We start from the raw sequence: 13363 nt of genomic DNA, 5'->3' as shown, positions 1-13363 counted from the left end.
GGATGCGTTGAGCCGATGCACAGAGAACACTGGCTGGCAGGGACCAAAGCACTTAAGAACCTCAGCTATTTTTAGTAGCTAGAGTGCTGCCTTGCGGGGCAGGGTGACTTCCCACTATCTCAATTTACTAATCTGGAAGCTGAGGCTCGGGGCCATTCGTCCAGATTCACACCAATAAATCAAGACTTGCCTTGTAAGTCGTGATCTGAGCACTGGTACTAGCCAGATACGTGCATTTACCAAGCACTTGGCCTCTATTTTCCTGACTATGAAATGGAGACTTCAACTCCATGTATCAAACCGCATAGCAGAGATGGGCCCAGAGACAGAAATCTCCCAGTTGTGCTCCCAAAATGGACCCTTGTGAACGTATGACTGTGTCAGACCCCTTCTGCAATCACTGACACTCAAGGAAAGCAAGAGTAGCTTCTGCTTTCTTGTTCATTTGTTTTCTTGTCTAAAATGCTAGTGGGCAAGCAGTTCAGGCCCAGGAACCCCTAGTGTGGAATAATTTGCTGCGTGTAGCAGTCCAGCTAGTCATAACAGAAAGACAAAAGTGCACTTTGCTTTGCACGAAACAGTCACATACCTGGCTGACGAAATGCTCTGATAAATGGACGGCATCTGACAGGTGAGCGAATTGGCTTTCCCAGGTGACGACACACACAGCCAGCCTTTCGCCCAAGACCAGCCAACTGAGCATGCGCTATTCTTTCCGCCCAAGACCAGACAACTGGGCATGCGCTACTCTTCACCCAAGACCAGCCAACTGAGCATGCGCTTCCAAACCTCAGGGCTCCGCTGGAAATTCACCCGTATTCAAGACAGACGCCCATGGCTTGACAGCACACTCAGTAAACCCTTAGGATCCCAGTGTCCATATGCCAGGCTCTGAGCTAGTGTGTGAGCTAAAGTTTTTCTTTTTCCCTGTCCACGGGCATGTTAGTGGAAGCCGCCCTGTCTGTGTGCGTGTTGTTTTTAGGCGACCGATTGTTAAGACAGCGATGGGTCAGGAGATGGAGGGGACGGTCATTAGTTGCGGCCACCCTCATCAACTGTTACCCAGCTCAGAAAAACACTAATGGATAAACAAGGTCAACAGGAACACAGAGGGCCAGTTCACAGAGTCCCAAGGTGGCTGAGCCTTTGCCAGGCCTTTCTTCCCCTAAACAAGAAACAAAAATCATTAGTATTGATAGTCCGGGTAAGCAAGCCGCACACGGCGTGAAGAATGACCACCCAGGCTTGCCCGTCAGATGTGAGGACAGCAGGTGATGGACAAGCTGCCCTGTCTGCACAGAGATGGGGCTGTAAAGATGATCTGTGACCCATGACACTCGATCTTTGGGGCGTTTCTTCTTTTCAGTAATGGAGGTTGAGTGCTGAGTCAGGTCAACATCGAGTGAGAATGAACACTGTGACAGCAGGTCCAGTGCCCTGCGTACACCAGCTAATTCAATCCTTATCATTATTCTAGGAAGTTTCATTTACTACTCTTGTCTCATAGATAGGGAATCTGAGGCTCAAAGAAATCAAGTCACTTGCACAAGTTCTCCATGGCCGGGAACTTGGTCTTGAGGTTTGAAGCTAGGATTCGAACTTGATACAGTGAAATGAAGGGGGACAATTCATCCCAGTCTGTGTGAGACTAGCTTTATTTCAGCACCACAAGTCCCACATTCTGGGAACCTTCTGTCTCAGGCGAAAGTGGGGAGATTGGCTACCCAAAGTGGAATTCTAACCGTGGACCATTCAGTATCTTGTACAACAGGAACAGAGAAACTTAGGTTAGAGAAGTTGACCTGATTTTCAATATCAGCAGAAAGCCATCACTCAGCAAAAAGATCTCTAAAGACTTACTCCTTAAAGTGTGGTCAGTAGTCAGCAGCACCGACACCTCCTGGGAGCTCATCTGAAAGGCAGACTCTCAGGCTGCACCCCAGACCTACTGAATCAAGATCTGTGTTCTAATATCATCGGGGGGGGGGGTATTGTCTGAACATTAAATTTAAAGGCATGATTCTAAAATCCTTTCTAGAACTATATGCCACTGTGATCCTGAATCAGCTAAGCATAGCATGAATCTCTTTTGGATACCAGCTCTAGAAACAGTCCCAAGGATAAGGGAGGGGGGGCTCACCCCTAAAGACGTCTACTTTGAAACCAGGGGGCAGCACAACGCAGCTTGTAATCAGGTCCAGATTTCACACTGTCGGCTGATTTCTTCAACGGAGGTGGTGTGTTGAGAGGAGAGAACACAAGTTTTGGACTCAGACTGACCTGAACTGGAGTCCTGACCTGCTGCATCGGTGACCCAGCAAGCTGGGGATTCCTGGGGAGCAGGGCACACTCTGTAAAGTGCTTAACATTACCCTTCTCAGTGGTTCTCAGTCTGGCTGTCCTTCAGAAGCAACTGAGGCAGTTGAAAAGGTTTAAAAGAAATGCAGATGCCTGGGCTCCAGCCCAGAGAAATGAGTTTAATCAGACTGCCTCGGAGCCTTGAGAAGAGCATGGTTTCCCAGAGGATTCCTTTGTGGAGCCAGGATTTAGACCCACTGGCCTTCCTCTTAAGGATGGTGGTGAGGTGCCAATGAAGTAATCACACCAGCCCCTGGCACAAAACAGGCATTTGGGCTCTGCGAAATTCCCCTCTTCTGTCAGTGGCGGCACGTCACCTGTCAGCACCAGGACTGCTCTCCACAAACGGGAGATGAAAAATTCTCTGAGGAAACCAAGAGGTCCCTAAAGTCTATGCCTTGGGCTTCTGCCTGTAGTGTTCTTACTTATTCAGCACTTTAAAGTTAGGAAAACCCAGGCAATGGTGCCCCCAAAGAACTAAGTTACCAGAAGTTAGTATTTGGGATCTTACACTTTTTTTTTTTTCTTTTTCAGGGAAAAAGAAAGTTTTTAAGTAAGTAACTTCTAATGCACCATTTAACTGATAGAGCTTCCTTACGACATGGCTCCTAAGAATCCCCAAAGCCCTATAAGTTACAGTCCACAGATGATTCCTGGGGCAGCTACTAGAAACACGTGGCAGTGACCATGTGCCTTCCAGGTTGAGCACCATAAGGGCATCTTTCCCCATTTGTTACCTCTGCATTGTCTCAAACAGAGGCATCAAAAATTATAAACTGTCACCAGGCTTGAGACGCAGGCTTTGAGAGAGATACTAATAATTCCATACAGGAAGGACAGAATGTTTTGCCTTAATTTTTTTTTTTTTTTTTTAGTAGCAGTGCCAGTCAGCCAAAGAAATCAGTGTTTAAAAGTCGAGCAACCCATGGAAGGAGAGAGAGAAAAATCAATATCAAAGCCTTCTTTCCTTCCCAAGCACCTATTAATAAACTCCCTCTGCTTTCAATGTGTCTGTCCCCATTAGAGGCTCAGACAGCAAGGAGTGTGGGGCGTGGAGTCTTTCCAGAGATTTTCTGCCCTGCTCGTTTCTCTCTCCTGCCTCTGCTTCCGCCATGTCACTTTCTTAGAGAGTAAGGACAAAGAACAGATTAGAAGTGGCCTCAGGGTACGTCTAACCCCTCAATACATGGGGCTGTTTGAGGAGGTAACTGAATGCCCCGGTCCTCAGTGCACTCAGATATCTCTGCTGCAATGCTAAGTTGCACAGCTGAACAGATGTTTCAAACTGTGACTTTTTTCAAAATCTGCTCCTCTCTAACTCAGCTGGTTTTCACATCCTCATAACAAGGCCCATTCGTGTGATGCAGATTATGAGGCCTGCTTCAGCATCTCACTGAATCTGTCAGACCTTCTCACCCATTGCAGAAAGGGAAAAACTGACGCAGAGAGAGATCCGCAAATTTGTCCGATGTCACCGTAACCAGAACACGCCAGGAGGAGCTTAAACGGGGAGGACTGGTGAAGAATCCCTGAAAGCTCTTCAACTATCATCCTTTCCCTCCTCCCTGCATCTCCCCGAAGCAAACCTCTCGCTGATAACTGACGTCTGTTTGCAGAGACACTGTCTCATTTAAAGTGCTAACTTACACCAGGTGTCAGATCTTCCTCCAGGTCCCTGGCCAGTTTGCCCTGAGATCTGTCTCTCAAATATTCCCTGGACTGTCTGGGTGCTGACATGAGCAAGGTACTGCCCAGGTTGGCCCTCTGCTCAGTTCCGCCAAAGAGAGGCAGAGGCATGCACTGGAGGGTGTGTGAAAGGGAGAAGTCAGCCTATTTCTCCATCTCTCTGTGCCTGAAGCTGAATCCTTCCATCCTCAGTGTCTTAGGTCAGCCATGATTCCAGCCCCCACCAGGAGGCACTGGGTCCTGGCCTCCAGGACCCCATTTCTCATCTCCACATCTTACAACTACCAGTTTCTTGCTGTTGCCAATCTCTGGGCTGCCTCCCTACCCCTCATGTGGCTTCCAGCTCCTCTACCACCCACATAACAAGTTAACTGCATTAAAGCCCTCCTTTGTGAATTGATTGGCATGGATCCTGTTTTCAGGTTTGACCCCAAAAGGGAACTATCATATTTTTTTTTAATTTTATATTGAATCTAGAGGGGAAAAGCAAGAAAGAATCAAATTTTACTGATGGCTCATGGTGTACTTCCCGGGGCTTGGCACTTTCATACGCCTTGTATATTTTAGTCCTCAAAATAGAACTGTGGGAAACACATTACCACTATTCTCCTTTACACACACACAAAAAAACTGGATCTCAAAATGTGAGGGGACTTGCCCACGGATAAAGAGCCAGTAAGTAAAAGGGCCGAGATCCTAAAGTAGGTTGTTTTTTGCTTATGTGTCAGTCATAGAATTAAGGACCGAGTTGAGACTCCATCTTGAACAAATCCTGGAGAGAATGTCTCTGTAAATATCAAAGTTTGTCGCACAAATGACTTGTATTTTTTTTTTTTAATGACAAGCGTTGAGTTAAATAGTGAGACAGCAGGTATATACAACATATAATTAATATAAGCATATAAGCCTTAATAGCTAACAATGCCTTGGAAAACAGAAGCAGTAGAGAAAGCCTGGTTCCTGCCCCAGGCTGATTCATGCCTTTTAATTAGATTTTTTTTCTGATTATTAATTACTTGATGTTAAAAAAAAAAAAGGCAGAATAAATAAAAGTCTGAATTATATTCAGACTGCTGGCATTAAGTGTGATTCCACAAAGTCAAAACACAAGTATATCTTGGATCTCAGTCATCTGTAGTCATTTCTTTAGCTAGCAGCTGGAATATTTTTTTCTAGCATTATTATGACAAATAATCTTCCATTCATAAAAATATGCCCCTATGCTCTGCTGTAAAGAGTAAAGACCACTACCACAGGGAACTCTATTCAATAGCTTGTAATAAACTACAATGAAAAAGAATATATATGTGTGTGTAACCGAATCACTATGCTGTACACCAGAAACTAACACAACATTGTAAATCAGCTCTACTTCAATAAAAAGAAGAAAAAGAGCAAAAAGCACTAAAGTAAGCCTTAAAAGCACTGAATTGGAGTCTCGGCCTTAACATTTACTGGCTGTGTGACCTTGAGAAAGTTGTTTCGGCCATCTGAGACTCAGAGCGCTCATCTAAAAATAGGAGTAATTATATTTTGCCTACCTCCCACAATGGTTCATTTTCAGGATTTTAAAAAAAAAAAAAAGCATAATGTAGGTGCATTTTTAAAAATACCAATTGCTATACAAGTGTAAGGGCCATTGTATTAAACTCTGTTTACAGTCATTATTGCCTTTTTCTCCTCTGAGCAATCTGCCACAGGTGCTCCCCCTCATCAGCAAAATGCAGGCCTATGAAAAAGGGAAGGGTGGAGAACAATTTTACAAAAGCCTGGCAAACGGCAGTCAGCTAATCTCCATTTTTCTCAGCCAGAACAAATGGCAATTTTCCAGATGCATGGCCTTCCTGGGCATTTCCGGCTACTTGGACAGAAGGCAGTGCCTGCCTCTCCCAGCCTCCTGGGCAAGAGATGCCAACACCTGGGGCAAAGTCACTAAAATCATGCGTAGCTGCGAGCTGACACTGCGACTTGGTAGACTGACACCGTGACCTGATGGACTGATAAACCAAATGCAACCCCACCATCTCAGGTGATGATTTCCTGTATTCTTCAGAACTTTTTGAACACTGGTCTTACTAGTCTATAGATCTGTCCCTCTTCTCTACCCTCTGTGGAGTCCAATGAAGAAAGAAGTAAACCGAAACACAAAAAAATCTTGTGGAATTCCTCACATTTTGGCTTGTTTTTTGTTTGGGGGGAGGTAATTAGGTTTATTCGTTCATTCATTCATTTAAATGGCGGTACAGGCTGCCCAGGAGAATAGTGACACTCTCCTGTTTGGATAGCTTTCTTTAAGATAAAGACACAATGTCCATCAGAAACCCCATGGACTTGCTCTTCCTTCAATATTATGTGATGTATGTCCTGGTACATGTTTCAATGTTCCAAGGAAAAAAATTGTATTTTTATTTTCCATATTCATATGCCTATAAACTATGTCTGTATTCTAATACTCATCTTGAACCCAGGATCTCATACATTCTAAGCATGAGCGATACCCCTGAGCGATACCCTCCCCACCGAATTCCTGACATTTATCTAATGATCTAATTTCTAAGGACTAGTCCTTACTCTTACAGATTTGAAAAAAAAAAAAAAAAGGCAGTTAATGTTTCCGGCTCCAAGAAGCGCATTTCTCTTGTCAATGCACATACAGGGAACAGTAGCCTTGAGGGTCCTCCGAGGAAGTGCATCCCCTTCCTCTCTGATCTCCAACATCCCTTCCATCTCGCACTGTCAGCACCTACTGGCAAGTGCCTATGTGCCTGGCGCTGGGCTGAACGGGATGCTGAGGATACAGAGTCAACAAGACTTGAGCATTTAAAAAACCTCAGCCCCAGACGTCATCCCTGCGCCCCAGACCCCACCTCCCACCAGGCGCAGTGGCGCTTTGGGACAGAGAGCATTTCTCAGACCACCAACCCTGACCCTGACGCCGCTGCGATTTCCCCTCTGACCTTGGCCAGGTTACATTTCTCCTTCCTCCTCCATTTACAGAAATGTGATTATTGCAAGTGGGTAGAAAAGGGGGAAAAAAAAGAAAAGAAAACTGAGCGGTTGGGAAAGGAGAAGGAGTTCATTGCATCCGACCCAGTGTTCTCATAGAAGTTCCTCTGCATTTAGAAGTTCTCTGCACTTCAGGTTTCAGAATTCAGAGGGTTGCATGGAAATGCCTTCAATTTTAAAGGCTGTGCAAACCTGGAGTTCACGTTCAACGAAGACCGACTTCCAGCTGCTTCATAACGATTTCAACACAGCAACAGAGCAGAGCGTCTGCCGATTTTCAACCCTAGCAATTTGGTTCAAGCATGATCTCAACCACTTTTAGCTTTGATATTTCTAGCCACCTCTTATGCTGTATTTTCTCTTAATGCCACCAATCATGTGTGAAATTCTGTTGCAAAACTAATCTTTGTGGGAAATGATATGTAATGACTTCTTTAAAGAGAGACAGAGAGAGAGAGAGGGCAGTGATTATGACCTTTGTTGTTTCTGACATGTTTTTCATAGTGTAATACAAGTGGAAACATCTCTTTCTCAAGGTCAAAGTAGAAATAGTTTTCTGCTTGTACAAGCATCACTGTTTCTTAAGCAGGAAAAGCCTTGAAAATTATCTTTATGGCTTGATTTCAAAAACCTCTAATGTATATAATGGTTGATAAACTTGAAAGCCCACTGTGCTCAGAAAAATAGCTTGATATCCATCTTATTCAATCAGTACTTTATGTTTTACCTTTCCAATGATGTAAAAAGATTTAAGAAGACACAAAAGATGGGAATGAGAAATCTTATTTGGGTATTTATACAACAAGGCACTATTTGATGATCCAGTGTCACACACACAAACACACACACACACACACACACACACACACACACACATACATAGTAGCTAACATATCTTGTCTTACCAAGGGAGGTTTCAGTCAAAAGCAGCTGTGACCAGATATTCTGCAGTGGAAGTCAGAAACCACTAATTTAAATTTTTCATTTGTTTTTTGGAACAATTATGCCACCCACAAAAGGGTAACTTTGCAAGTTGTCATTATCTCATGAATTTTGGAACTTATCCCTTAAATAAACCCATCTCATTTCCATATAATTACAGCAACTAAGAAGGTCCTGGGGAAAAAAAAAAAGAAAAGAAAAAAGTTTTGCTAAAAATGTAAGGGTCCTAATCAGTAATCCCTGTAACTGGCATCTTGATCACACTTGGGATTTGGTTCCTGACAATCAGAAAATTCGTATGAACTTGAAAGAGAAATGTCTTGAGGGAGTTCGCTTCGACTTCAGTTTCCCGCATAGGATGCTTTCTGACAATATTCACCTGTACTATTGTCCATCCCTGTTATGTATTAATTTATCGCATGTCATTTAGATTCATTTGTAATAAAACACAGTGGTAATGACTTCAAACTTTAAAAAGAGTAATGTGGACTAACAGAGTCCTTCCTGAATGATTCTCTCCCTCCGGCAGCCTCGGGAAATATAGTCCAGAGTGTTTGAGAGACTCCAGTGGACCTCATCCCTCATAGTACATCACTCAGTACAAGCTAATTAGGATGCGTTAAATGTTTCCACTGAAAACGTAAAAAAAAGGAATGTTTTCCTCTGCTGCCTGCTGTTGTCTGCTCATTTCCTTCCTTATAACCTTGCCACTTAACTGTTTTTCTAATATCCCGCTGCAGAGGTGAAACTTGATGGTGCAGCCACAACCCAAAGAGTAAATGCTGACTTGAGAATGTTCTAAACATCCCGGGGGAAACACAAAGTCCTTCCTGTGACAATGTACAAACGTGTCCATTATAGGCAAGGGAACAGGCTTCTGGTCTAGAATTTTCCCATGAGATTTTTTTTTTCCTCGCTGTTGTATTAAAAGCTTCCTCCACCAACTATTTTGTGTTGGGATAGGCACACCACTGAGTCTTTTTTTTTTTTCTTGTTTTTCTAAGGCATTTTAAAGAAGACAGCAGATCTACAATTAACACCACGCTGAACTTGAGTGGCTCATTCACGCTTTCTAAATTTTGATCGCCCTTTTCCCCAGGTTTAATTAATATGCCATTAACTGTGGCGTTCAGAGGGAGCTCTGATCGTTGTCTCTGGGTTCTCTTCATTTGCTTAAGGTGTATCTTTCTTTCTTCAGCAGGATTCTCATGGAGCAAGCCCCGGCCCCTGCCTGGCTGTAAGTGCACTGTAGTCTCCATCGGGTTGATCTGCGGCCACACAGAATTTCCTCAGTGCCATCAGGCTCCGGTGATCTCTCCTGATGGCAAAGGGTTGCGACATGGCACCTCCCTTGGCCAACCGTGGACAATTTGTGAGGTTGGCATGACCGCTGGCAACCACTCACCACTCCTGCAGTGGAGAAATGTGTTGGGCCAGATGGAAAGGGGGAGGTGATTCAGACATACTTAGAGCAGGAGACAGAGCATGGGTACCACCTTCTGCCAGGATGCACTGGAGCACAGCACCGCCCTTCCTCCCACACGCTCCTCTGACCCAACTGTGACCAGGCGGCTTGGGGCAGGTGTGCTCACTGACAACCACCCACAGCCTCTGCCTTAATCCGGGGGAAAGTCTCCCAGCTGCTGGCTTTCATTCCCGGGTACATTATTAATGGCGATTCATCCTCGGCACATGTAATTTTTAACTATGTGAAATATTCATGGGGGCGGGGAGGGTGACTTCCTAAGTCCTGACGATTTTCCCTCGGCTCTTTGCAGTCGATCCCAAGCAGGTTGCTGACTGGGATTTTCCTCTTCTTTCTCCCGTGTGAAACCTTGTTTCTAACTCCAAGTAATGAATGCAAGATCGATAGAATAAGTAACAAAAGTATCCACGGCGACTGAACAGCAAACTCTTAAATCACTGCGCCTTGAGTGCAAATGAACAATTATTGAAAACGCTGCACTACAATTTCAATGGGAGATAAGAGGGAGGCTTAAGTCATTAAAAGGGTCCATTAGTCTTGTAAATCGGAGACAGCACACTCAAAACATGAGCTGTTCTGGAGAACTGGAAATATTACATATTCCACCAACTTGCACACACACGGCTGACTCCAGCTGGGCAAGGATGAGGTCCAAGCGTCCAGCCCCTAAGAGGAAAGAAGTCTGCAAAGATGCAGAGGCTGGGCCAGCCTGTCCAAGCAATGAGTCTTCAGTTATATTTGAAAGGAGGTGGAGAGTGAAGGGGGAGCAACAATGACAAATTAGATTATTTACAAGGGATGTAAATATCCTGCTTGCATATCAATTCACTGCGTGTTACAGCATCACATGCTCTTCATCACTCCCTGCTGGGGACACAAATAAAAGACTTCTGACACCTCTACCCCATTCCCACAAATCACCAGAAAAGCCCAAGAGTGCATTCTGGCTACCCCTTTGTCCCTCTTCTCCCAGACTCGATAAACCCTTTGCCGTTCAAAAACGAAGAAGAAAGTAACGGGCCACCAAACTGCAAAGTGAAAGCATTGTTTTGAAAAACTACCTGAAATAGCCAAAATTTAGGATACATAACCCCTCACACACACACAAATACACATATGTACATATACACATACACAGTCTTAGAGATTTGCAATGTTAGAATGCTGTTGAATCTTAACATGCCTGGATTGAATCGTTCCATTCTTGCCCCCTCTCTTGTACCACACATTTTATTAGAGACAGGTGGACTTCCAGAGTTCTGGATGTCAGACGGCTCGAGCGAGGGGCAGCATAACACAACCTGCGAGAAACAGTGTTCCTAAATACACACGATTTCCTCCAAGAATAGCAAAACGTGTGTCATGCCGGAATTATGATGAGACTGAACCGCGCTCATGACACAGAGGGCAACTTTAGCCTTGCCTTTCAAAGAGTACAGTTTCATCTGAAGTAAGACATCACATTTCAATGCGTGCTATTAAAAACTTGCATTACACAGTGAAACTAATTGCCCTCTGAATCACCCTGCTTTACCAGACTAGCAAGCAGTGAATAACTTGAGCTAGCCGAGAGAACATTTCTCCAACAGCCACAGGAAGATCTGGTCCAGCATGGATGGCCTCTAACCAGTACTTTCAGACTTCGCCACTGCTCTGGGTAACACTCCCTACTGACCACAATGACATTAGGCATTGTTGCAAGAGGCCGAAAACTTAAGCTAAAATTACAATCTCACTTCGCATCCCTCAAATATCATTACAGAGGCCGAAATTTTAGTTTGTCCAAAAGATATATCATCTTTACATAAGCTTTTGCATGCATCAAAGACAGATTCACCATAATCACTTATTTTATTCATCGCCAATAAATCCGCTTACCACCTCTATCACTACCCTCCCTGCTCTGAAGGAGGTTTTGTTTAACTCTGGATTCTGCTTGAATTTGGCTCTGAAATGAGGATCCTTTCTTTCAAATCAATTTGAGTTATTTTTAAGACTTCTTTTCTAATATGGCACAAATTAGAGGGAAATCAAAACTGCTGTCAAGACAACTAAAAGCATTCAGCTTTTGCAACGGGGGTTCCTTCCCATACTTTTGCAAATGTTCCAAAGGCTCCAGAAAACAAAACAAAGCAAATAGTACACACGGAAATAAATGCCCCAGAAACCAATTCTGCCTCGCTGCAAGTTTATCTTAATGCCTCTTTAATCTGAAAAATGACTAGCTTTCATATTGAAAGCAAGCCCACTCATCACCCAGAGCATCTGCATGTTGGAATGCTTCCTAGCCCCTCTCCGGTTGCTCTCAAAAACCTTTTAATATCAGATAGATGCTCTCAGGTGATGAGGCCTGATGGACCTTAGAGGAGGAGAGCATAACTTCAGGGAGGAAGAAAGATTATTCAGTCCTAATCCTTGGTTTCCTATTTAGTGAAGGGTTTTGCCTCCTCCCCTAGTAAGTTGCAGCGTTCCAGTGCGAAAGCACAGCTCCCAGCCCACTTACAGTGCTCCACGGATAGCCCAGATCTAAGCCTCAGCATGTTCTCTGGAAATGCAGGCAGCTCAGCAGAAAACCTGAGAGGTTTCCACCCTGGCATACAACTAAACTGCACCAATGTTTAGCAGCTCCAAGACCTAAAAGGGGCTTAAAATAATATGCATTTTGGGCTAGGCTGCTCTAGCTAGCCAGGAAAACTGGGATGGTGTGGAGGGGTGCTCTCAGTTGCTCGACCACTGCACGCCAAAGAATGTTTTCCCTTTCTGTCTCAGAATTAGGGGCAAACCAAAATGCTTAATGAAGCATCAATGTTGACTAAGCTTCCACAGAATCGGGAGCACAGAACTTTGTTTTACATTCCATTTAAGTTAGCCCATGACTTCCCACGCCGCACCATTTCTCCGTCCTCACCTAGCTTAAAAAAACAAACAAACAAACAAACAAACAAAAAACCCCAACTTCATGCAGACAAATCAAGGCAAAGTTTAGCCACCCCCTCCACCCCCATCTCTTCCCTTTTCCAACTTAAAACTCGTCTACGACTCATCAACAGCCCCAAATGTAGCACAAAGGAAGCTTTGAGGGCTGCACCGGCTCGATCCTCCAGTTGCCGGCTGGAGGGAGGTAGGTTTCATGTAATCTATTCTCGAGGCTTTTAAGATTTGCTAAAGGGCTCGTCTGCACCGATGAAGCGCCGGGCACCCCCCGAATTACATCATCAGAGTTAACACTCACCAAAATACATTATGTTTCTCATTAATCAGACAGCTGGAACCCCACCGCGGCGTCTTCGGCATCAGCTCGCACCCCGGGCTGACACGCAGAGCAAAGCCGTTTCATGCTACATTCGGTGGGAAGGTCCCCGGCGGAGAGCAGCGGGCGCCGAGCGTGCCTCCTCCGCCGGATGAGCGCCTCGCGGGCTGCCTCTCCCGGGCTACGATCCCCGGCGGCTGGAGCGTGCGCTCGGGCTGCCTGCTGCACTGCCCATCCTTACTGTAATCCGACTCCTCCTTGCGATGTCCTTGCCGCGCCTGTGACATCAGGACTGCGAGTACTACAAACAGACCCCCCCACTCCACCCCACCCCACCCCCGGTTCGCCGCGGCTCCGGGAGGTGCTCCGATTGCCTGCCTGGACCAACCATGGTTCTCGGGAAGCGCTGATGAGCCCAGAGACCTGGGAGGGGGCGGGGTGAGGGGCGCGGGAGGCTCTCTTAAAGAGAGAAGGGTCCGGATCCACCTAGGCGCGCGCGGGGGAAATTCACCGGGCTGCGGGAGGGAGGGAGGGGAGGGGACGGGGTGAAGGCGAGTTCTGCCATTACCGTGTAATTAGACACACTTCTATCCCGCCCCTCCCACGAATGTCATCATCCTCGCCCAAACTGAGCC

The 13363-nt window shown here is 45.3% G+C and overlaps 1 protein-coding gene across 4 annotated transcripts in view; it reads right to left on the bottom strand.

The window, feature by feature from the left end:
- Positions 1-13052, bottom strand: part of ZNF385D (zinc finger protein 385D) — a 290014-nt gene extending 276962 nt beyond the window's left edge. For 2 of the 4 annotated variants that reach the window (XM_074371727.1, XM_074371723.1), the window contains exon 1: positions 12711-13050. Coding sequence is in view for 3 of the 4 variants with exons in the window: in XM_074371723.1 (XP_074227824.1) it covers positions 12711-12732 (22 nt within the window). In the remaining variant the exon portion in view is untranslated. Of the gene's footprint in view, positions 1-12710 lie in introns of all 4 variants that reach the window. The other 2 variants (XM_074371716.1, XM_045520055.2) reach the window with 2 other exon arrangements.
- Between the last annotated feature and the right edge of the window lie 311 nt (positions 13053-13363).

Source organism: Camelus bactrianus, chromosome 1 (genome assembly GCF_048773025.1).
Source record: "Camelus bactrianus isolate YW-2024 breed Bactrian camel chromosome 1, ASM4877302v1, whole genome shotgun sequence".
Lineage (NCBI taxonomy): Eukaryota > Metazoa > Chordata > Mammalia > Artiodactyla > Camelidae > Camelus > Camelus bactrianus.
Note: the sequence above shows the minus strand (reverse complement) of the source record. Positions and strands in the feature narration are given on the sequence as shown.